Genomic DNA, 21,024 nt, shown 5'->3' on the forward strand with positions numbered 1-21,024 from the left:
TCTAAAGTACAGATTTGATTCTGAGAAAAACGGATAAAGATGAACAAATTTCATTTCCTTTTACTAAAGGGTTTCTTTTGCGACCCTTTTGATTTTGATCTACAAAGTCTTCCTCATTTTCCAAAAAATAAATAAATAAATAGTTTCTAACTTTAATAGTTTATTGTGTATTTACATTATTTTTGTTGAGGTCGAAATACAAACGGTTCCAGAAAATTAATTGAAAAAATTATTGAACAAAAAAAAAAAAAAAAAAACTTGTTGCCCGTGAATGATTCTAACACAACAATTTTGGCTCGCGCAAAAAAAAGGCTTGGAGACCCCTGGTCTTTTATGCCGCCCGGTCCGCATGTACAGAAGCTACAGAGTGAAGCTGCAGCTGTGGGTTCAAATCCAACCTTGGTCCTTTGCCAGGGGCCCCCAAACAAGGTGCCTGACCTGCCTGAAGAGAAACAGCACCTCTGGAAAACCACTACAAAGTTTGACATCATCACTCTGGAAGACAACAGCATGCAGTACTCACATGATTCCTGAGGGGGGCGGCAACACATCTCAGCTCTTTGAGTCCTGCTTCATTTTACACACGAAGAAGAAGCAGCAAGCTAGAACAGCTGGTGGATAACTGGCCCCAGTCTTGGACAGTTTCAGTGCATTAGATTATAAAACATAAATGTAATGTTTGTGTTAATGGTCGAGGAAGACAGGAAAGAGTATGACGTATGCACTGGTGGTGTTTTGACGTCATTGAGACACTAGGAAGTTAGCCGTTAGCTTGCTGGACGTGTTAGCTTGTTGTAGCTAGCTGTCACCGTTGTTTGTTTTTGTTGTTTTTTTTGTTGTTTTTAGTGAAAGTGTCCGTCTGCTTGAATAACTCATGAGTGTGTCTCTGGTTGTTATCCGTCTGGAACTAGCCGACCAGTCTCCTTCTCCACAAGGTTTCCAGTACTCAGCTGGTGAGTTTAAACGTCTAGTCATCCAACATTAAAGGGGACATATTGTTTAAAAAAATAAATGAATCACCTTTTACAGAGTTTTTAAACTTATATTTGGGTAATCTGATCTACAAACTGTGACACAAATCCACCCTGTCTTTTCTTTGACGTCTGTATAAGTCTCACAAGGCAGAAAAAAATGCCCCATTTTAAACGTGCTCCCCATGTGACGTTTAGAAACGTCTAGAATTTCTGAAATTGCTGTGCACCAAGTCCACTGACATGGCAACAAAATGAAGACAACACCTGTGAATCTGCAGGAATGCCTCTGCAGGTTTAACAACATCAGTTACACAACTAGAGTCAGAGTAACAAAAACAAAACAAAAACTATTTTTAACTTAGTACCTCATATAAATACCTAAATTTATAATAGGGGCGGCAGTAGCTCAGTCTGTAGGGACTTGGGTTGGGAACCGGAGGGTCGCTGGTTCAAGTCCCGGCACGGACCAAGTCCAGAAACTGGTCTGGTAGCTGGAGAGGTGCCAGTCCATTTCCTGAGCACTGCCGAGGTGCCCCTGAGCAAGGCACCGAACCCCAAAAACTGCTCTGGGGCGCTCGCTGTGGGCAGCCTCCCTCACTCTGAGACCTCTCCATTAATGCATGTCACTAGACATGCATGTCACTAGACATGCATTAATGTTTGTGCATGAGTGTGTATCTCGGCCTGTGTGTGTTCATTAGACAGAGTGAAAAAACCGAATTTCCCCTCGAGGGATTAATAAAGTATGTAAAAAAATATATATAATAAGGTGTGAGGAACATGATGTCCACTGTTGTGTTTGTGTAGGTCATTCCAGATGTAAATTATGTAATCTGAATACAAAAGGTTTGAAAAGGTGGGTATGATATGTCCTCTTTAAAGCTCACTCTCACAGTTCTCAATCTCTGTTTGTCCCGTGTTCAGTCGACGGCATGTCAGAGGAGGAACTGCAGGAGAAAGCTCTGGGTTTAGCCAAACACACTCTGGGTGGAAAGACTGATCTGGAGAGAGCGACTGTTCTGCACCAGCACATTGGCAGCAGAACGATGGGAGACATGGTGATAGAAACGTTTGAGCCCAGCCCAGGTGAGTGCACGCTTCATGATAAGATGGAGAGTGATCATCTTACATACTGTATGTCTTTAAATACACAGTATTTGTCTCTTCACTCCAGATAAAGGTGGAGGTGAAGAGTCTGGTGCTTCAGCTGATCAGAACGGCGACCCTCAGGCCGAAGCCGACCGTTCGGCGGTCACCGAGGGCGCACAGGACTGCGGCGAGAAGACAGAAGCCGCTCCAGACTCGCCATCCAAACAGCTCCCGGACCAGATCTCCTTCTTCAGCGGGAACCCGTCCGTGGAGATCATCCACGGTATCATGCACCTCTACAAAACCAAGTGAGTCTCAGCTTGACGCGCTTCGTCGCCGTCGGCCGCTTCAGCGTTTTAATCTCGACTCTTAACATCGGCTGTGAATTTGTCGCAGTAAAATGACGTCGCTGACGGAGGACGTGCGACGCAGCGCGATGGTGTGCATCCTCACCGTCCCCGCGACCATGACCAGCCACGACCTCATGAAGCTTCTGGCGCCCTTTAATGATGTCATGGAGCACATGAAGATCATACGGGACTCTACGCCGAACCAGTACATGGTTCTGATTAAGTTCTGTAAACAGGTAGGATCTCTGCACTTTTATTTAACAGCATTATGTCAAAGTATTTTAGGCTTCCAGTTCCTTTAATGTGATGCTAATTTAATGCTAATTTAAAACTGTGGAGTCTTGGTCATGCACATGTGGATGTTTCAGGAATCAGAGTTTGTCTTTAAGTGACTTTGGGTCTTTTTTTTTTTTCCCCTCTTTGTGTTTTGTTCAGGCAGACGCAGACAGTTTCTACACGGCGTGTAATGGCCGCCAGTTCAACTCCATCGAGGAAGCGGTGTGTCAACTGGTTTATGTAGAGCGTGCAGAGGTCATAAAGTCAGAAGAGGTCAATCATCATCATCATTTGTCTTTATAATATATATTATGTTCCTCTTAATATTCACATGTGAACTGAATCTTTTGGTTTTCTGCTTTAAATTTGCTTCCGATTTAAAGAAACAACATTTAAAATCCCCAAATCATCAATTTAATGAATTAAAATTTAATCAGTGTATTGGGTAGTTCTGCAGTGTGGGATGGCGGTTGTAACCTAACACTCATAGTTTCCTGTCTCTGACCCCCCTTAGGGAGCCAGTCTGCCGGTGATGGAGCTGACCGAGCTGCCTAAGTGCACCGTGTGCCTGGAGAGGATGGACGAATCGGTTAACGGCATCCTCACCACTCTGTGCAACCACAGCTTCCACAGCCAGTGTCTGCAGCGCTGGGAGGACGCCTCGTGAGTCCAACGGACACGCGTGAATGAATGCTCGCACTGTTCTGTACGAGCCTTGTGAGAAATCTCTGACTCCTCCAGCCAATGAAATATCTCCAGCGCTTCACATTTAAACTCTCATTAAATTAGGGAGTCGCTTTTTTCAGAGCCTAAAACCTCCCTTCTACCAGCCTGCTGTGACTTTATGAGAATAATGAACCATCATCTTACCTGCCACATGTATGTAAGAGCGTCACGCGGCGAGCTCTAGCCCCGCGTACGGAGGCTGTCGTCCTCCAGCAGGAGGCCCGGGTTCAAGTCTGACCTGTGGCTTCTTACCTGCATGACTTCCCCACATGATGAATCTCCCTTCAAATAAAGGCTAAAAAAGTTCAGACAACACAGACGTTACAATTCAACTCCAGCTCTCACATCAGAGTACTATGACACTTAAACATCACAGCGTGGTTGTTTCACCCGTCAATCAAACTTTTCAGATTATTGAAAGTTGTTTCGTACAGTTTGAAAAACCAGAGTAGGAATAAAAACAGGATTTCTCTTTCTTACAGTTAAATAGAAACCTTCTCACTGAGTCACGTGCTCTCGAACCCTGATCCTTCCCTCCTCTGCTTCATTCTGCACGCTGTGTGTGTGTGTGTGTGTGTGTGTGTGTGTGTGTGTGTGTGTGTGTGTGTGTGTGTGTGTGTGTGTGTGTGTGTGTGTGTGTGTGTGTGTGTGTGTGTGTGTGTGTGTGTGTGTGTGTGTGTGTGTGTGTGTGTGTGTGTGTGTGTGTGTGTGTGTGTGTCATCTTTTCTTCTGCTCCACAAACAGCATCAATAGATGAGTGTGTTCTGTTTTCAGGTGCCCGGTGTGTCGTTACTGTCAAACACCAGAACCAGTGGAGGAGAACAAGTGCTTTGAGTGTGGCGTTCAGGAGGTAACGAAACACGCCGTCTTTATCGTCTTTATAACACCGGATCTTCTTTTCTTAAACGGACGCCTTCCTGTGTTGTTGTTTTTGTTGTTCTGTAGAATCTGTGGATTTGTTTGATCTGCGGCCACATCGGTTGCGGTCGCTACGTCAGTCGGCATGCCTACAAGCACTTTGAGGAAACGCAGCACACCTACGCCATGCAGCTCACCAACCACCGCGTGTGGGACTACGCAGGAGGTACTCAAGCTCTCTGTGTTTGGTGTTCAGTGAATGGCGCTGATGATGATGATGATGATGATAAAAAGGCGAGACTCTTGCAGTGAATTAAAGCTCAGGTGCTTTAACCAACTTGAGCCACTAGAGGGCAGACGAGTACCCGGACACTTAGAGAGATAATCAATCTTATAAAGTTCTTAATGCAGGTGGCTTACACACCCAGGTCATACAGGGACATGTGCTTTGATTTTTATCCTCTGAAGCTCTTCGGGGACTTCTTGTCCATGTTTTTCTAAACGGTTGTGATTTGTCATTGTGCAAAAACAGAAAAGTGAAAACATCTTGCACTGAAGCGAGTCTGTAAGTGCTGCTCGAGAGCTTTTAGATTTGCTTTTGAATTTTTTTTAAAAAAAAGCACAAAACAACATGAGCACAGCAACAAGAGGAAACAACAGAAACAGGGTGTTGTCCCTGAAGGGAGATCTCAGGAGCAGTGTGAGGTGACCTTAAAAAACACCAAGCTGTAATTGAAGCCTTCATCCTGTTGAAAGACGAAAAGGAAAGATTGTCATATGATATGAAGGAAGAAGTCCGCTGGAAATGTTTTCAGGTCTGTCAGGTAAAAACCCTGATAAACCAGCTGCTGCAGGTAAGACATGTAGGTCAAATCTGATGGGACCGCCTCTTCTCTGACCCGCTTTAAGGACCTGAAAACATAAAAGACTTAATGTTCTTTAATCTTCAGCCTGAATCATTTTGTGAAACCAGTTTTAATCTGCCAGAAACGTACGACACCGTCCACTTTGTCTGGTTAAAGTGCCGCACACGTTCAGCTGCTCGCTCAGCTCACGGGCAGAGAAACGCCACAGGAAAGGTCACACACGTGGCTGCAGACGTCACCGTCGACCCTCTGATCAGACGTGAAGCACGTCAGAGAGAGAGAGTATCTAGAAGGGAGGAAACGATGAGCTCTTTAAGTCAGGACACACAGGCGCTGACAGGAAGTGACCCGAGGTGCTGACAGGAAGTGACCCAAGGTGCTGACAGGAAGTGACCCGAGGTGCTGACAGGAAGTAGAACGTTGACGGCAGTTCTTGAGCTCCAATTTAGACAAACAAAACCATCGTCATCGTCGGAGAAACAGGCCGAGTTGACTGTGCCAGACGTGTTTCCATGACGACTGTGTGCACTCACGTCTGCTCATAGATAACTACGTTCACCGGCTGGTCGCCAGTAAGACCGATGGGAAGATGGTGCAGTACGAGTGTGAGGGAGACACCTGCCACGCTGAGAAAATCGATGCACTCCAGCTGGAGGTAAATAAAAAAATAATAATTATCCATCTTTTTTTTTTTTTTTGCTAAAGCTAATCAGAGATGTTGTAACGAGTTGTTTGTGTGCGCAGTACTCGTACCTGCTGACCAGTCAGCTGGAGTCTCAGAGGATCTACTGGGAGAATAAGATCGTTCACCTGGAGAAGGAGACGGCAGAGGAGGTGCAACATGACTCGAGCTTCACGTCTCTGATCAGTTTCATTTCTTTCTTTTTCGTGCTGTTTTTTTCTGATCGCTCGTTTGTGTCCTTGAACTCTTCCAGATAAACAACATGAAGTCCAAGTTCAAGGAGACTTTGGAGCGCTGCGATAACCTGGAGAGACGCTTCGGAGAGATGGGCAAAGAGAAGCAGGGCTTAGAGAAAAAGTAAGATTCTGATTCTTTACATCTCACAGCCTGAACTTTACACGGTCCAAAATGTCAACAAGTCGTCACAGTCTGCCTTACTTTACTGTCAACAAGTCGTCACAGTTACTTTACTGTCAACAAGTCGGCACAGTCTGCGTTACTTTACTGTCAACAAGTCGGCACAGTTACTTTACTGTCAACAAGTCGTCACAGTTACTTTACTGTCAACAAGTCGTCACAGTTACTTTACTGTCAACAAGTCGGCACAGTCTGCGTTACTTTACTGTCAACAAGTCGGCACAGTCGGCACAGTTACTTTACTGTCAACAAGTCGTCAGTCTGCGTTACTTTACTGTCAACAAGTCGTCTCAGTCTGCGTTACTTTACTGTCAACAAGTCGTCACAGTTACTTTACTGTCAACAAGTCGTCACAGTCTGCGTTACTTTACTGTCAACAAGTCGTCTCAGTCTGCGTTACTTTACTGTCAACAAGTCGTCACAGTCTGCGTTACTTTACTGTCAACAAGTCGTCTCAGTCTGCGTTACTTTACTGTCAACAAGTCGTCACAGTCTGCGTTACTTTACTGTCAACAAGTCGGCACAGTTACTTTACTGTCAACAAGTCGTCACAGTTACTTTACTGTCAACAAGTCGTCACAGTCTGCGTTACTTTACTGTCAACAAGTCGTCACAGTCTGCGTTACTTTACTGTCAACAAGTTGTCTCAGTCTACGTTACTTTACTGTCAACAAGTCGTCTCAGTCTGCGTTACTTTACTGTCAACAAGTCGTCACAGTCTGCGTTACTTTACTGTCAACAAGTCGTCACAGTCTGCGTTACTTTACTGTCAACAAGTCGTCACAGTCTGCGTTACTTTACTGTCAACAAGTCGTCTCAGTCTGCGTTACTTTACTGTCAACAAGTCGTCACAGTCTGCGTTACTTTACTGTCAACAAGTCGTCACAGTCTGCGTTACTTTACTGTCAACAAGTCGTCACAGTCTGCGTTACTTTACTGTCAACAAGTCGTCTCAGTCTGCGTTACTTTACTGTCAACAAGTCGGCATCATGATCAGTAACATCAGATGAGCTGATGCTGCTCCTCTGAGGTTCGTTACGAGCTGATAAACGACGGCCTTTACGTCTGCGATTTCAACGCCACACGGAAAAAGGAAGTCATTTCGGCTTCATCGGACTCCCTGACAAATCGACTCGCATCTTCTTTCCCAAGATGGTCGACGAACGACGAGTCCTGAGTCTGATATCTGACTACTCCTCTGACTGCTTTGGATAGTCGTCTTTAAAGTGACACATTTAGACGTAGCCATAAACGGAGGCTAACCTGTTTTCAAGGTTCAAACCCCCCCCACACACACACACACACACACACACACACACACACACACACACACACACACACACACACACACACACACACACACACACACACACACACACACAAAAAGTCACGTCATCCACAAAATGCAGCTACAGACTGGAGGGACTTGACTTGATTTATGAGGATAAGTTCCTCCAGGAGTTCTTCTCTTTGTGCCCACCGTGTGATCCTGATTGCATCCAGTTAAAGTCATTAGTCGCTGTAGGCGTCGATTTCCCAGAAGATGGAGACTTGTCAAAACAAGGAAAGCAAATATGTTATCACGTTATTTTATTATCGAGGCGGGTCTGATATGCGTCAGCTCATTTTAACTTTATTAGTCAGGACACGTCAAAGAGAAAATCTCTGTTTATCTCCGTGTTCAGGTGCACTCAGCTGAGCAGTCGGGTGTTGAAGCTGAGTCAGGAGCTGAAGGAGGAGCAGGAGATGAACCGCTGTCTGAGAGCCAATCAGACGCAGCTTCAGTCTCAGCTCGCAGACGAGGAGCGCAAAGGAAAAGAGAGCGGTGAGTGAGAGCGACCGCCGCCTCGCCTGTCGTCTAATCTGCTGATTTCATACACGGGGAAACATTCAGGAAACACGTGGAAGGAAATGAATCAAACTACATCGTTAAGGATCAAATAAAATCACACAAAATTTTATAAGAGTCAAAAATAATCATGTTTGGATCCAGATTTTTCACCTTTGTGCCGTTTTTTATTTTCAGGTTTTTATTCCTCATTTAATATTTATCATCTCTAATCTTTAGACTCCCGCTCTTTCTGACTCGAAAGATAAACATGATGATCTTTTTTTTATTATCATCGATTGTGTGTGTGTGTGTGTGTGTGTGTGTGCGTGTGTGTGTGTAAAACTGAACTCCCCCTTTCGAGACATGAAGTAGAGGATATCTTCTTCTTCATGAATCTAAAATGTTCAGCTCAAACTCTCAGTGAGAACAAGTTCAAACAGTTTAAAGTTCATTTCCAAGACTTCAGACAGTTTCAACGGAATGAGAGGAACATCTGCGTTGCACGCACACACACACGTGCACACACACATGCACACACACGTGCCGATCTTTCAGCGTAGTTTGCCCGAGGGAGAAACAGAAGTCAGGTTTACACTTACAGCTCTGAGGTCTGTTTCAACAAATCATCCTTGTTGAGCGTTTCATGTTTGACCTTTGTGTCGAGGTCAAGGACACTCAAACTTTCTGATCAGAGAGATTCAAACGTTTGGAGGCTTTTTGAGCTGTAAAGTCAGTCTGAGTAATCTTTGATGTGATTCTCTGAAGAGTCGGTTGTGCTTTAATTCAGTCACGTCTCGGCCTGACTGCAGATTTTAGAAATCCAAGAAGAAAAACCCAAGAAAAGTTACGCTAACCATACCACGTCACGTGTGTGCATGTTAAAGTTTAAGGCCGATGCAATTCCTTAAATGTCCACTTGAGGCCTGTTCTATAACCCGAGGGATCCCCATGAGGTCCCAAATGAAAAGGTAGTTTTTCACAGCAGAATAAACACGTTGGTATTTGGTATCAAAAGCTCAGTTTTTATTGGTTCACACTGCACAGGGCTTGAACATTATTATAAGTCATTTCCAACATGGCGGCTGTCATTGTGAGGCTTCAAAACTCCTCTTTGAAAAACCAGTGGGTGACATCACAGAGGACGCGTCCATGTTCTCTTCGGTCTATGGACCAAATGTTGTTTAGAACCAGAATCATTTCTGCTCTTATGAAGAACGTCGTCTGGTGTTTTTCTTCCAGGCGAGCGTAAAGACTCGGCGATCGCGGAGCTTCAGGAGCAGCTGAGAGACGTCATGTTTTATCTGGAGACGCAGCAGCAGATTGAACATCTCCCGCCGGAGGCCCGCAACGAAATCCAGGAGGGACAGATCAACATCGGAGCGAACCCGTCCGACGGCTCAGCCGGGGCCGGCCCCTCCTCCGTCAGAGGCCGGAGAGGCCGCGGCAGAAAGAGGAAGTAGGCGGAGGTTCGTAAATCACTGGAACATGCTAGAAGCTTAGCGCTGCCTCTCTTGTTTGGACGTTTACCGCTGTGTGTCTGCATCATCCACTCCGAAGAGAAGAGCCGACAGTGGACGAAGAGAGATCGATATTTACCTGCACAGTCTCCCTCCTCACCTTCATGTAGCTCAATCAGAGGAGAAGTAGAAAACATGACTGCTCTGCCGCAAACGACACCAAATGTTTTTTGTGGTTTCTAAATATTTTCATCTGTAAATCTTTTCTGCTCTTTCTTAATCTCTAAAAAAAAAGGAAAAAAAAAAAGCTTCTATTTTGATCATACGTGTATTTATTTGATCAAATGATGTTCACTTCCCGTGTTTAAGGAGTTTTGATCACGGTCTGTTTGACATCTTTATATTTCTTCTTTGTCATGTTGGAGCTGAGCGAAGAGAAGCTTGTACACAAAAATCTTTTTATTTAAAGCACAATTATGAATCAGTGTCTTGTCGTTTTTTTTCCTTTAACGTTCCTCAAATTAATTATTATTATTTATTCTTTTTTCGAAATAATTTCCAGATCTAAAACTGAAAACTGCTCAGGATGAGCGAGGAGAGAAATGAATCTGGTTTTGTGTTTTTTTTTCTTCTTCTGATCAGGTGATCGTCCCTCGACGTGTCAGGACGCACCTGACAGGGTTATTAATGAACGTCACATATCAAACATGATGAATGAGTCTGACATATCTGCAGTCATTTTCATAGAAGAGGAAAATCAACACAGCATTTGGATTGCAAATTGAGGCGGAGCTTGTGTTTATTTATAGCCTCAGAAACATTTCCAGCTTAGACCGACTGACTGATCGAGACTCTCCTTAAATACCTGAACACACTGTGCTGCCTTTGTTCTGCGCTCCGATGCTTCAGGGGCCTTTTTGGTGTTTTTACTTTCACTCAACATCACCATCTATAAACGTGTAACCCGCGGCGATCCAACTGAAAGTGTTTGAACCTCAGATCTGACCTCTCTTTATTGATGGTGTAAGCCTGTCGCTGCCTGTTGCTGTAAACAACGAACTGCTCACACAACATTATGAAAACACTGGAGTGACCTTTTCTCAAGGTTAAAAAAAAAAAAAAAACCTGAGGAGCAAAGTCTGTCAAATCTCTTTTTTCCATACATGTGATATTTTCAACATTTCAACTTGCTAAGATTTAAAAAAAAAAGAAAAAAAAACTTCAGGTGGACTAGTATGAAACAGTCATACTTTTTATTTTTATTTTTAATTTTTATATTTATTCATTTTTACAGGGACAGTGCATATTAATACACATTTCTGTAAATATGCCAGAGTTAGCCAAAAGGCTAATTTTCATCTGTTGTCCCTGGCCAGATTTTATAAAGGGCTCCCTCAAAAAAACAATAAAATTCAAACAATTTTATTTGATTTTATTTAAAGGCGCCTTTTAAAGCACTCGAGCTCACCTTACAGAGCAGAGATAAAAACAGCAACATGGTGCAGTGGTGAGTGTGCGTGCATGTGTTTTATTTATTCTGCTGTACAGCACTTTGGTCAACTGTGGTTTGGGGGGGCAGAGTGGATGAAACCCCCCCCTGGACCCCGTGGTGGACCAGCGGGCGGGTTGTGAAGCGTGGTGAATGGAAGAACTGAAGGTGCATTAAGATGCAGGAGTTCAGAGAGCTGCAGAAACGGATTAAATATTTCTCCGGAGATGGTCGAGTGAAGGCGTTCTGATGTCTCGGAGCTCGGGTCGTGATGAAGTAAAGTTACCTAAATATGTCCCATTTGGCCCTGTATGAGTCTGCGTGTTTCTTTAATGTTGAATCTCGATTTCAGTTTCACATTCATCCCATAATCATCTCTCGACAGCAAACTGATGAGTCGTCAACACTCAGTCAGATCACACCATGAGAACCTTCTCTGACACCTTCTGAATGTGGCTAATAATAAAAACCAAACGTCACCTGATGCATCAGAGTGCAGCTTTCACAGTCACAGCAGCGGCCCTTCACTAGTCTGACTGCTGCTGTCATGTGTGTGTGTGTGTGTGTGTGTGTGTGTATGAACCCTCGTCCTCATTAACATTAACAGTTTACACACAGCAGCTTCTTTAAAGTAAACTGTGTACAGACCAGGTTTTTGGAGGCTGCACAGAAGGAAGTTCAGACTTATGACCGAGTGTACACAGAGAAGGACAGCTTCCTCTCTCACACCCACAACGCAGCTTTAGTCCCCTCACCGACCAATCAAATGGTTAGACAGGTCTGATGAACGTGACAGTCTCTTAATACCAGATGTTACGAAGCCTGTTTGGGAACATGCGAGATAAATGACGAGTGTTTGGTTTGGCATACAACACGTTTTATGTTAAGGTGTGTAGTTCCAGTGGTGGAAGAAGTATTCAGATGTTTTACTAAGTAAAATTATGTGTGCAAAAATGCACTAAGTAGTCTACTCTGTAAAAAGTGAAATTCATTAATGATATGGTATAAAAATACTCTAAAATGTTGACCGAAAAAGGCAAAAAAAAACAACAAAAATAGCTGTTGATATTTGCGTCTTTAAAAGTTATATGTTATGCAAAATACACTCCATCATGTTTCTCTGACATTAACGTGTGTATCTACTCCGTTTAAAAAACCCCCAATGATGAGAAAAGTCCATCCTCTTCAGCTTTTCCAGAGAGGGGGCGTGGTCAGACACAGCTCATTTGCATATTTAAAGCTACAAGCACAGAAACAGCCTGTTCTGAGCAGGGCTGAAATAGAGGGGTTCATAGATGTGATCAAATACAGGATCAGAGTGGATTTACAAGAACAACCTGTTGGACATGTTTGGAGGAGCTCTGAATGATAAAGTGTTTGTCATTCTAATGATCTAATTTAACGAACAGCCAATCATCAACATTGCCTGACATGAACAATCGTCACACACACATTTAAGTAGATTAATGATGCATTTATGTGAAACCCACCTTTTGTTTTGTACCTGAAAATTATTAAACATGGTGCTGGCTAGCTTCAGCCATCACAACATATGAACCCTGGCCTACCGCATTTATCTATACTCTCAATCTCAAAGGTCAACAAATCGATCATTGTCTCCTGTGAGAGTGACGTTACTCAAGGTTGTTCCCGCCTAGATGTAAGACGTTATTTTCTCTGCGGTTTATTTTTAATCAAATAAGAATGCAAACGCTGCACGCCTTCTTTGTTTCCTATTTTAGTTTGCAGCGTGGCCTTTTCAAAAGCACACCCACTCATCACCGCCCAGTCAAGTTTTATTATTCATTCATCCTTTTGTTTGAACAGCCTCACTGTGGGGGAAACTATGACTTCCCTAGAACCCAAGTTGACCATTTTTTTTTTTTTTTGTCAGCTTATTTGTTTCCAAACAGCTTCTCAAAACCAGAAAAGGTTTTTCAATCATGTTTCAACTACAGCAAAAACTTTTGGATGTTAAAGCAAGAAAATGAAAGTTAAAAGGTTCATGGAAGTAGCAGCTGGTACATTTTATTTGTTTTTAGTTTAAATTGAAACCCAGGAAAATTGTTTGAAACATTAGGACTAATGTGAAAACTTCATCGACTCGAGAGGTCAAAAAGTTCCAGCTTCAGTTACTTCGAGGAGTGCTGGCTTTTCCCACAACCCCACAGTAAAACATGTATCATGTTATACATTAATGAGCGGGTCCCACTCAGACTTCACTACAACAGATGTTCTGTATTGTTGAGAATAACAGCAGAAGCATTTTAAGGATCATACAACTTCAAACTCTTAGAAAGACATTGACATTGATCAGTCTTTCACTCTTTACGCACCTTGTTAGTTGGTGAAGTTGTTCCAGGAAATCCCACTCTGCCTCTACAGTTAATGATTTCATAAAAGTCACAACAGTTCATAACACACAATTTATCATCCATCAGTCCTTTTGTTTGAACAAAGTCACAACGGGGGGAAACTGTGACCAAAGGAATTCTCCTGAAACAAAAGGTGTGGCGCCACACAACCAGAATTATTGTTTTGGTTTTTTTCTGGCTTGTAACTGCAGAACTACCTTTCTACGGAAGCCTTAAGCGGCCATGCATCCCGTACTTTTTATTTACACGGTTTTCTGGAGTCACTTTTTTCATTTGTTTTGTAAAGATTTCGACTTCTTTTTTCCTGTTGTCTCGGGACAACAAAGCTTCTCATCTTGTGATGATTTTCTGACGACCTGTAGAGAACTAAACATGATCCTTGTCACTCAGGCCGTGCTGCCTTTCATGCAAAAAAACAGCTACATTTGGTGCTTTTGTAACTCTTGAGGTCTCTAATAGAGACATTATGTGTGGATGCATGTCCACTTAGGTCTTCCATACATTGTGTGCCCACTCCAGAGAAGTAGGCTGAAGTTTTGTACATGAGTCCGACCTGTGGCCCCCCCTCCTCCTGCACGTCATTCATGCAAGAAGTGCAAAAACCCACATAAAAAAAAGAATGTGGGTTCTTGCACAAGTCAGAGGAACATCAAACAATTGTGTTAACAGATCTGAGAAAAGGACGATATCCTTCTTATAACTGAAGAGTAACCACACCACAACAACAATTGGACTCCTTCCTGTAAAGATCAAAACAAAGCAAATGTGTTAATGCTGATAATTAAAACCAGCGTGGTGTAATGTGTCAGAAACCACGAGCAGAAAGTGGAGAGCAGAGAGAGAGAGAGAGAGAGAGAGAATAAAGAGAGGCGGAGCCAGCAGATGGCCGAGAACAGGATCAGGAGGTAAGATAGACAGATAGGAGGTCTCTTCCTGAGTCGAGCTGCGTACTGAGTGGAGCTGTTCTCTGCTTCCTCCCCTCACAGAGTATGGACTAAATCCTGAACACCCAACTTATTTCTCTGTGGAAGGACTGTTGCAACATTAAAGGTAAAACAACTGTTTATTTATTGCACCTTTTTTTGCTTCAATCTCCCTGTATTATTTACCCCTTTTTCTGGTTTGCATACAAGCCTGCAGGGTGAAGTGTGTGTGTGTGTGTGTGTGTGTGTGTGTGTGTGTGTGTGTGCAGCTGGCAGGGAGGCATTCAGACAGTACACATACCTGCGTTTGATGTATGTTTCTTAAAAATGAAAGAAGGTGAAACTCAAAACAGGAACCCTCTTCTTAAAGCAACAACCTGTTTTTCTCTGGGTGTGTTTTTTTAGATTTTTTTTTATTCTTGCACCAAAAAACCTTCCAGATTGGAGGAAAGACAAAGCTCCTAAAGTGAGGTGTGAAATGTGTGGTATGCAGCCGGGCCCTTCAGGTCCCTGCATGTGAACACACAGATAAAACCCTGACACTGTAACTCTCCCCTGTGCTGAATTCTTTTGTGCTGATGTAAAAAGAGGCTCGGACACACGAGCAGGTCAACTTCCCCTGAGTCAGCGCCAAGAATGACACAGAACACAATGCTGCTTCTTTTTCACTAAAGGAAGGGACGTTCTTCCTCAACACTTTTACCGCAATTCCAGTCAATCATTGACCGGCATGTTGTTGTTTTTTTTATATATTTTTCTTTTTGTCGGGTTGACCAGATCTGGGTGGAACTGATAGTTCCTCATTTTCAGCACGACTAAAAACACACAACCCCATAAAGTCACCAAACACGTCGATGAGGGAGTGACCAGCACGACCTCACACTCAAACTTTGCAGGCTTTTTGCACCATATAAAATATTTTTCACAGACAAACCGTGCAGCACATTAACACAATAAAAGAGTAACATTGTGGATGATCATTTAAACTGGGAAGAATTGAATTACTGATGTTTTTAATGGATGAATATTCAGTCCAGCTTTTAGACGTTAAAACCCTCTTTGTCATAAGAGCATGGATCATGATGCTTGAATAAAGTTAAATGTCAGAGAAAAAGTTCAAAAATACCAAGCAAAGAAAACCAAGAGGAGGAAATGCAATCGAAATGTTCCTACGAGTTACAAAATGTGCTGTAAAAAAACTTCATACTTCACAAAGAAGCATGTTGGATGGCATTCAAACGTCTGGGTGCAACACAGCTGTGAACTTTGTGTTTTAGATCAGCGTGTGTCGAAGGTGTTGAGTTTGTGCTTTTCTGATTTATTGCTCAGTCTTTTAACGATTTACAAATCCATGATTGTTTGCAGATTTATTGAGTGTGCACGGCAAAGACAAAGTGGCACGATGAAGTTTTGTGTTTCAGCTTTTGCAGAAAGTTCAGTGAGTGTGTGTGTGTGTGTGTGTGGGGGCTGAATAGCTCAGTACGCAGCCAGCGAATGTTCCTGGAGGGATTGAACTTCCTTCTTCTCTGCAGGAACGCTTCCAAAGTATTTCATAGTTGATTTGAATATCATGTTAGAGAGAAAACAGATACCTGGAAAACAATTTTATGTCCCTTTAGAAACAGGTCCAGCTAATACTGATGACACCCAGATATGAAATATTATTGATGAAGATATTGATGCGGCCTATTATGACATCTTATCAGTTCTCTGCTGGGACATTATCTTCATCCCTGAATCCACCCAAACTGCATCATCATCATCATATTTTTTATCAGCTAAAAAAACTGAAGTTATTCTGGCTGCCTTCTTTGACTTCCTCTCGTTCAAATTCAGTTCATTAACTCATCTTTTACAGCACACACAAGGGGAACTAGCTGAGTGTAGAATTGCACCTCCTGTTCAACTATTTCACCCCCCACCCCCCCTCTTCCTCTCCTCTTCCTCTCCTCTGACTTTCAGACCCACCCAGCAGTCATTAAAGCAGTCATGTTAGAATCGAATATGCAGATGCTTATCACAGTCTGTTCCTCTGAATGTGTGTGGCTCTGCCATTTGAATGCACGGTGAAGTGTGAAGAGCGAGCCGTCGCTGCACTGGATGTAGAGGATTGATAACAGAGAGGAAGTGTGACAGAGCAGAAACTATTTTTTTTTCTTCTGCTTGCCTGCTGAAGGGCATGTCCCTCTTCTTGATCACACTATTTAAGTCAATGTAACTACATCAGGAATCAACTCTGACAACATGAAGTATATATTTTAAAGGAGCAGTATGTAACTCTGACACCTAGTGTTTAAAATGGGTACTGCAGCCTAAATTCTAAACATTAGAGAGCTGTCTCCCCCCCTCCTCTCTAGAGTGGATACTCACACAGGTCAGCATGTGGTGGACACTGTAGCTTCAGTGTTTAGCCAGCTCTGCATCTGAAATGCTCCTCTGAGTGAAACTTCAAACTCAGGTTTTTTTTAATCTCTTTGTGAATATGAACTTTTCATGCAGGCTACTATTAATTCATGTGATTCCTTGTGATTATAAATGTATTATTTATAGTCACTTTAAAGTCATTCTCTTGTCTCTGCAGATGAGCGAGCAGGACAGCAACAGCACCTCCTCTTCTCAAACGGAGGGGGAGATGGATGAAGAGACAAACGGAGAAATGGAGAAGGAGGAATGTGATGAGAAACTGGGAGACAGAGCGGCACAGAGCCTGTCCAGCTTCTCCTCGTCCCTGCGCGCCGTCATCCGCATCAAACAGAAGTACCAGGCCCTGAAGAAGAGGCGGCAGGAGATGGCTCTGGGGCCGGGAGGAGGAGGAGGAGGACCCTTCACAGGAGCTCCGATCAGAACCAGCCCTAAAATCTTCACCTTCGACGGCGTCTCCACTTCAGCCTTCCCTGCGCTGACGCCCTCCACCTCTCAGAAGAAAAAGAGGAAGAGGAGGAGGGGTGTTATGTTTCCTAGCAATAGAAGATCCAGGAGCCCGCCGCCGCAGGAGCGCAGCCGAGTGAAATACTGTCTGTACCTGCTCTTTGCCATCGTCTTCATCCAGGTAAAGTGACCACATTCAGCACCTGTCCATCAGGAAGTTACTCCATCTGCTTGCTGTTGTGTGAGCTTTGGATGTTGGCTTTAAAAACCCGTCGGAAAACAAATAGCTGAGTCTTCTCCAGAAGAATTAGCACAGCTTTTACTGGATTTATTGGGATTGCTCTTTTCTGTCAAAAGCAGCTCTGCAGGGGGAGCGTTTCATGAGAAGAGTCAGGATGTCACATTAACTTTTACTCAGAATTTAAAAAACCAAACGCAACACATTCTAGAAATAGAAATAGACAAAGTAGAGTAGAGTTCGACCTAAAGGTGGATCATTCATCATCACTCACTGGAGTCTGCTCATCTCAGTGAGATCATCCAGCTGTCACTGCTTTGATCCTGCAGCATGTAAACGGTTTATTTAACAGGTCTGAACGTAAACTAGTGAGTCACGCATTTCGAGCTGCACATCAGCGTGAAGTCTGAAGGCAAAAAAAAAAAAACAATCAGGAAATATTTGCAGAAGTAAACAAATGACCTGGCAAACTTATTTTTAAACTGTCTCTTCAGTTTCAACGTACGCTGTGATTGTGAACATCATTTTCTGTTTTGCAATGTGCAGAAATAGTTGGGCTGATGATTGCTACTTAAACGGTGGTGAAACAGCTTCTGGAAAAAAAACTATTTTGAAACAAGAAACAGCTGCTACATCAGTCTCTTTGAAGCCGCCAGACTCCATTGACTAAATGGACTAAAAACATCTATTTTAACTAGAATACAGCGATTGGCCGGTCTTTAGCAAGCGGAAACCTCCGCTGTTGAAATGCCAACGCAGAAGTGCAAAAAAAAAACCTGCAGTTCCTCTTTTCTCCACTTGAAGCTGGCTGTGAAGTCTCAGAGTTTTGCATTGGCTGACAGGTGGGCGTGTTTCCACTGTTGGTCAGCCTGAGCTCCGCCTTTAAACAAAAAAAAAGGTTTCAGTTTTGAACTATCTGTCTCTCTTTTTTTGCAGGTGTACAACGCCATCGAGAACCTGGATGACCACGTTCTGCGGTACGACCTGGAGGGGCTGGAGAAGACTCTGAAGAGGGAGGTGTTTGGACAGCAGGGGGCGGTGGAGGGTCTCATAGCCCAACTGAAGGACTACCTGTCCACCTACGTCCACAACAAACCCCTGGTGGTGTCCCTGCACGGCCCCAGCGGTGTGGGAAAGAGCCACCTGGGACGCCTGCTGGCCGGACACTTCCGCTCCACGGTCGGGGAGACGCTGGTGCTGCAGTACTATGTCCTGCACCACTGCCCCCTGGAGGCGGACGCCCCGAAGTGCGCCCAGAACCTCTCCTCTGTCATCTCCGAGATGGTCAATCGAGCGGAGAAGGAGGAGAAGATCCCGCTCTTCGTCTTCGACGAGGCGGAGCACATGCACGACGAGATCCTGGACGCTCTGTGGCGGCTTGTCGCCTCAAAACAGTCCAACGAGTACCTGAACGCCATCTACCTGTTCCTGAGCAACCTGGGTCACACACACATTACTAAACACATGCTGCACAACTCGTCAAGTATTTCTATGGCGACGCCAAGCCGCCTGGTAAAAGAGCTGACTCCTATCTTGAGAAACAGTCTGGAGAAGCTGCACCAGCTGTGGACAGAAGCAGATATCCTTCCTCTGGGCCTGTTGGAGAAAGATCACGTGATGGAGTGCTTCCTGGATGAAATGACTCGAGAGGGCTTCTACCCGGATCACATCAACATCGAGCGCCTGGCAGGGGAGATTGAATATTACCCCGCTGTAGGGGGGCACGAATATTCCCAGACAGGCTGTAAACAAGTGGTGGCAAAGGTCAACGTGCTGTGAACAGTTTGGATGTTTCACATTCTTTGAAGCAGAAAGGAAAAAAAACAATCAAGTGTGAGAGAAGCCAGAGAGTTCACACGGTTATAAATCTTGAATGACAAAACTCAGAGTCAAAGCTGAGTTGTAAAAAAAAAGAAAAAAGAAAAGGAGCAGACTGGACGCTGAAGATGTCGACTGTGAACTACACATCCTTCTTTCTTTTTTAAACATGTTTCTGAGTCTGCAGGACTAACGGGAAAGTTTTGTTTTCCTGAACTTTCCCAATTCTTTCAGCCTGCAGCGCTGAGCTGTTCTCTTTAATAATGAAACCTGTCAGGACAAAGTCACGGGCTTCAAAACTGTCTGGGAACGTCTTTGAGTCGGATCTTTTCAAACAAGAAAAAGCTGTTTGTTACACGGCTCTCTTCTCAGACACCAGACTCCACTGACAGAAACAGGATTTGTACTGAGCTCATGTTAAGACTTCTGCAGAAGAAGTGGGCGTGCGTCCCAGGTACAGAAATCTGTTATAACTTCAAAATCATTTGTGCCTTCGCCCTTTTATTAAAGGCAGGGTTGATAATTTAAAAAAAAACTAGCATGATTTTGAAAGTAGCACCCTCTCTGTGCTCCCTCTAAAGCCACGCCCCCCCCCCCCTCACTTTACATGTACGAGCGCCATTTCTAAAGAAGCGGACCTCAGCTCATCTCTTGCCTACGTTGTCTCACGTTTGATTCATGCAAGAGGTAGAGAGTGAGCAGGGAGACAAGGAGGCGTGTGATTGGTTCATCAGACATTGGTTGAAGTTTTTACAGACTTGATGGATTGATGATGGATTTTCCTTGTTCATTTTTCAGAGAACCCGAGTTATTAATTTCCATCAGGACCTAAAGACAGTTTCAATCAGAAAGTCTTAAAAAGTGAATGTGGAGAAATCTGACCAAGCCCGACTTTAAGGCTTTTTATTATTGAATGGAAATGAAACATAATCACATCCATGAGCTGTGAGTTGGAGGTCATGAGAGACCAGACGAGATTTAATCATGAATATTTCCATGTCCTGTATTAAGTTTGTATTTTTTTTTTATAGACTTTAACGTACTTTGAAAGCTAAAAATTAAAAAAGTTTTGAAAAATATTTCTGAAATATTTCTTTTGTATCAGCCTGTGACATGGCCACTACTGTGAGGGAGGTCCCTGTGTGTGTGTGTGTGTGTGTGTGTGTGTGTGTGTGTGTGTGTGTGTGTGTGTGTGTGTGTGTGTGTGTGTGTGTGTGTGTGTGTGTGTGTGTGTGTGTGTGTGTGTGTAGCATCTCCCTGCCTGTGTACCTGAAGAGTAGACCTAATCAGCCAGGGATACACAGGTGTGTAAGGGGGCGGAGCAGAGGTGAACAAAGGGAGAGCTGGAAAAGTTTGCTGGGGATTTTTTTGTGTTTACTGTGTGGCTGGAGAGAGATGTTTTTTATTCCAGGAAGAAGATGAATAAGTTGGAAAAAATGGAATAAGTTTTTGGAAGGTGCAGCGTTTCCTCCTGGACAGGGTTTTTCTTGGAGCTGGGAATTTGGAGGACCGGATGTCGCAAAAAGAGACCTGATTCTCCCGGGGTGTGTCAAAAAGGAAGTAGGCCGCCAGACCGGTGAGTGCCAAACGAAGGGCCATTTTCTCTTTTTTTTGTGGAGGATACTTTTTTTTTTCCCCTTCCGGATCTGTTTCAGCGGACTTGGACTTTTTTTTTTTTGCATGTTAAAGGGGGACATTTTTTTTTTTCTGTAGCAATGACACTTTTTAAAAAAAAATTTGTTGATAAAGATGGAGATAAAGCCTGCTTTTAATTTCCTCCAGTGCTC

The 21,024-nt window shown here is 43.7% G+C and overlaps 2 protein-coding genes across 2 annotated transcripts; both read left to right on the top strand.

The window, feature by feature from the left end:
• The first annotated feature begins 556 nt into the window (after nucleotides 1–556).
• Nucleotides 557–10,007, top strand: brap (BRCA1 associated protein). Its single transcript, XM_079364274.1, has 13 exons — nucleotides 557–953; nucleotides 1,899–2,060; nucleotides 2,149–2,371; nucleotides 2,460–2,649; nucleotides 2,849–2,962; nucleotides 3,204–3,352; nucleotides 4,190–4,265; nucleotides 4,361–4,499; nucleotides 5,685–5,794; nucleotides 5,884–5,973; nucleotides 6,075–6,178; nucleotides 7,924–8,063; nucleotides 9,309–10,007. The coding sequence occupies exons 1-13, from the start codon at nucleotides 875–877 to the stop codon at nucleotides 9,527–9,529; spliced, it is 1,797 nt and encodes a 598-aa protein (XP_079220400.1). The 5' UTR covers nucleotides 557–874; the 3' UTR covers nucleotides 9,530–10,007.
• A 4,289-nt stretch (nucleotides 10,008–14,296) lies between these two features.
• tor4aa (torsin family 4, member Aa) lies at nucleotides 14,297–20,316 on the top strand. The gene is made up of 3 exons (XM_079364472.1): nucleotides 14,297–14,440; nucleotides 16,895–17,362; nucleotides 18,356–20,316. Exons 2-3 carry the CDS (start codon nucleotides 16,895–16,897, stop codon nucleotides 19,196–19,198), a joined length of 1,311 nt encoding a protein of 436 aa, XP_079220598.1. The 5' UTR covers nucleotides 14,297–14,440; the 3' UTR covers nucleotides 19,199–20,316.
• The last annotated feature ends 708 nt before the right edge of the window (nucleotides 20,317–21,024 follow it).

The sequence above is a fragment of the Symphodus melops genome (assembly GCF_947650265.1).
Source record: "Symphodus melops genome assembly, chromosome: 16".
Classification (NCBI taxonomy): Eukaryota; Metazoa; Chordata; class Actinopteri; order Labriformes; family Labridae; genus Symphodus; species Symphodus melops.

What these genes read in the sequence shown, in the direction of transcription:
- brap (XM_079364274.1), top strand. Translation starts at nt 875, where the DNA reads ATGAGTGTGTCTCTGGTTGTTATCCGTCTGGAACTAGCCGACCAGTCT. An exon ending in ATGCACCTCTACAAAACCAA is followed by an intron (nt 2,372 to 2,459) that starts GTGAGTCTCAGC and finishes AATTTGTCGCAG; the next exon opens with TAAAATGACGTCGCTGACGG. An exon ending in CGTGTGGGACTACGCAGGAG is followed by an intron (nt 4,500 to 5,684) that starts GTACTCAAGCTC and finishes GTCTGCTCATAG; the next exon opens with ATAACTACGTTCACCGGCTG.
- tor4aa (XM_079364472.1), top strand. Translation starts at nt 16,895, where the DNA reads ATGAGCGAGCAGGACAGCAACAGCACCTCCTCTTCTCAAACGGAGGGG. An exon ending in TTGCCATCGTCTTCATCCAG is followed by an intron (nt 17,363 to 18,355) that starts GTAAAGTGACCA and finishes CTTTTTTTGCAG; the next exon opens with GTGTACAACGCCATCGAGAA.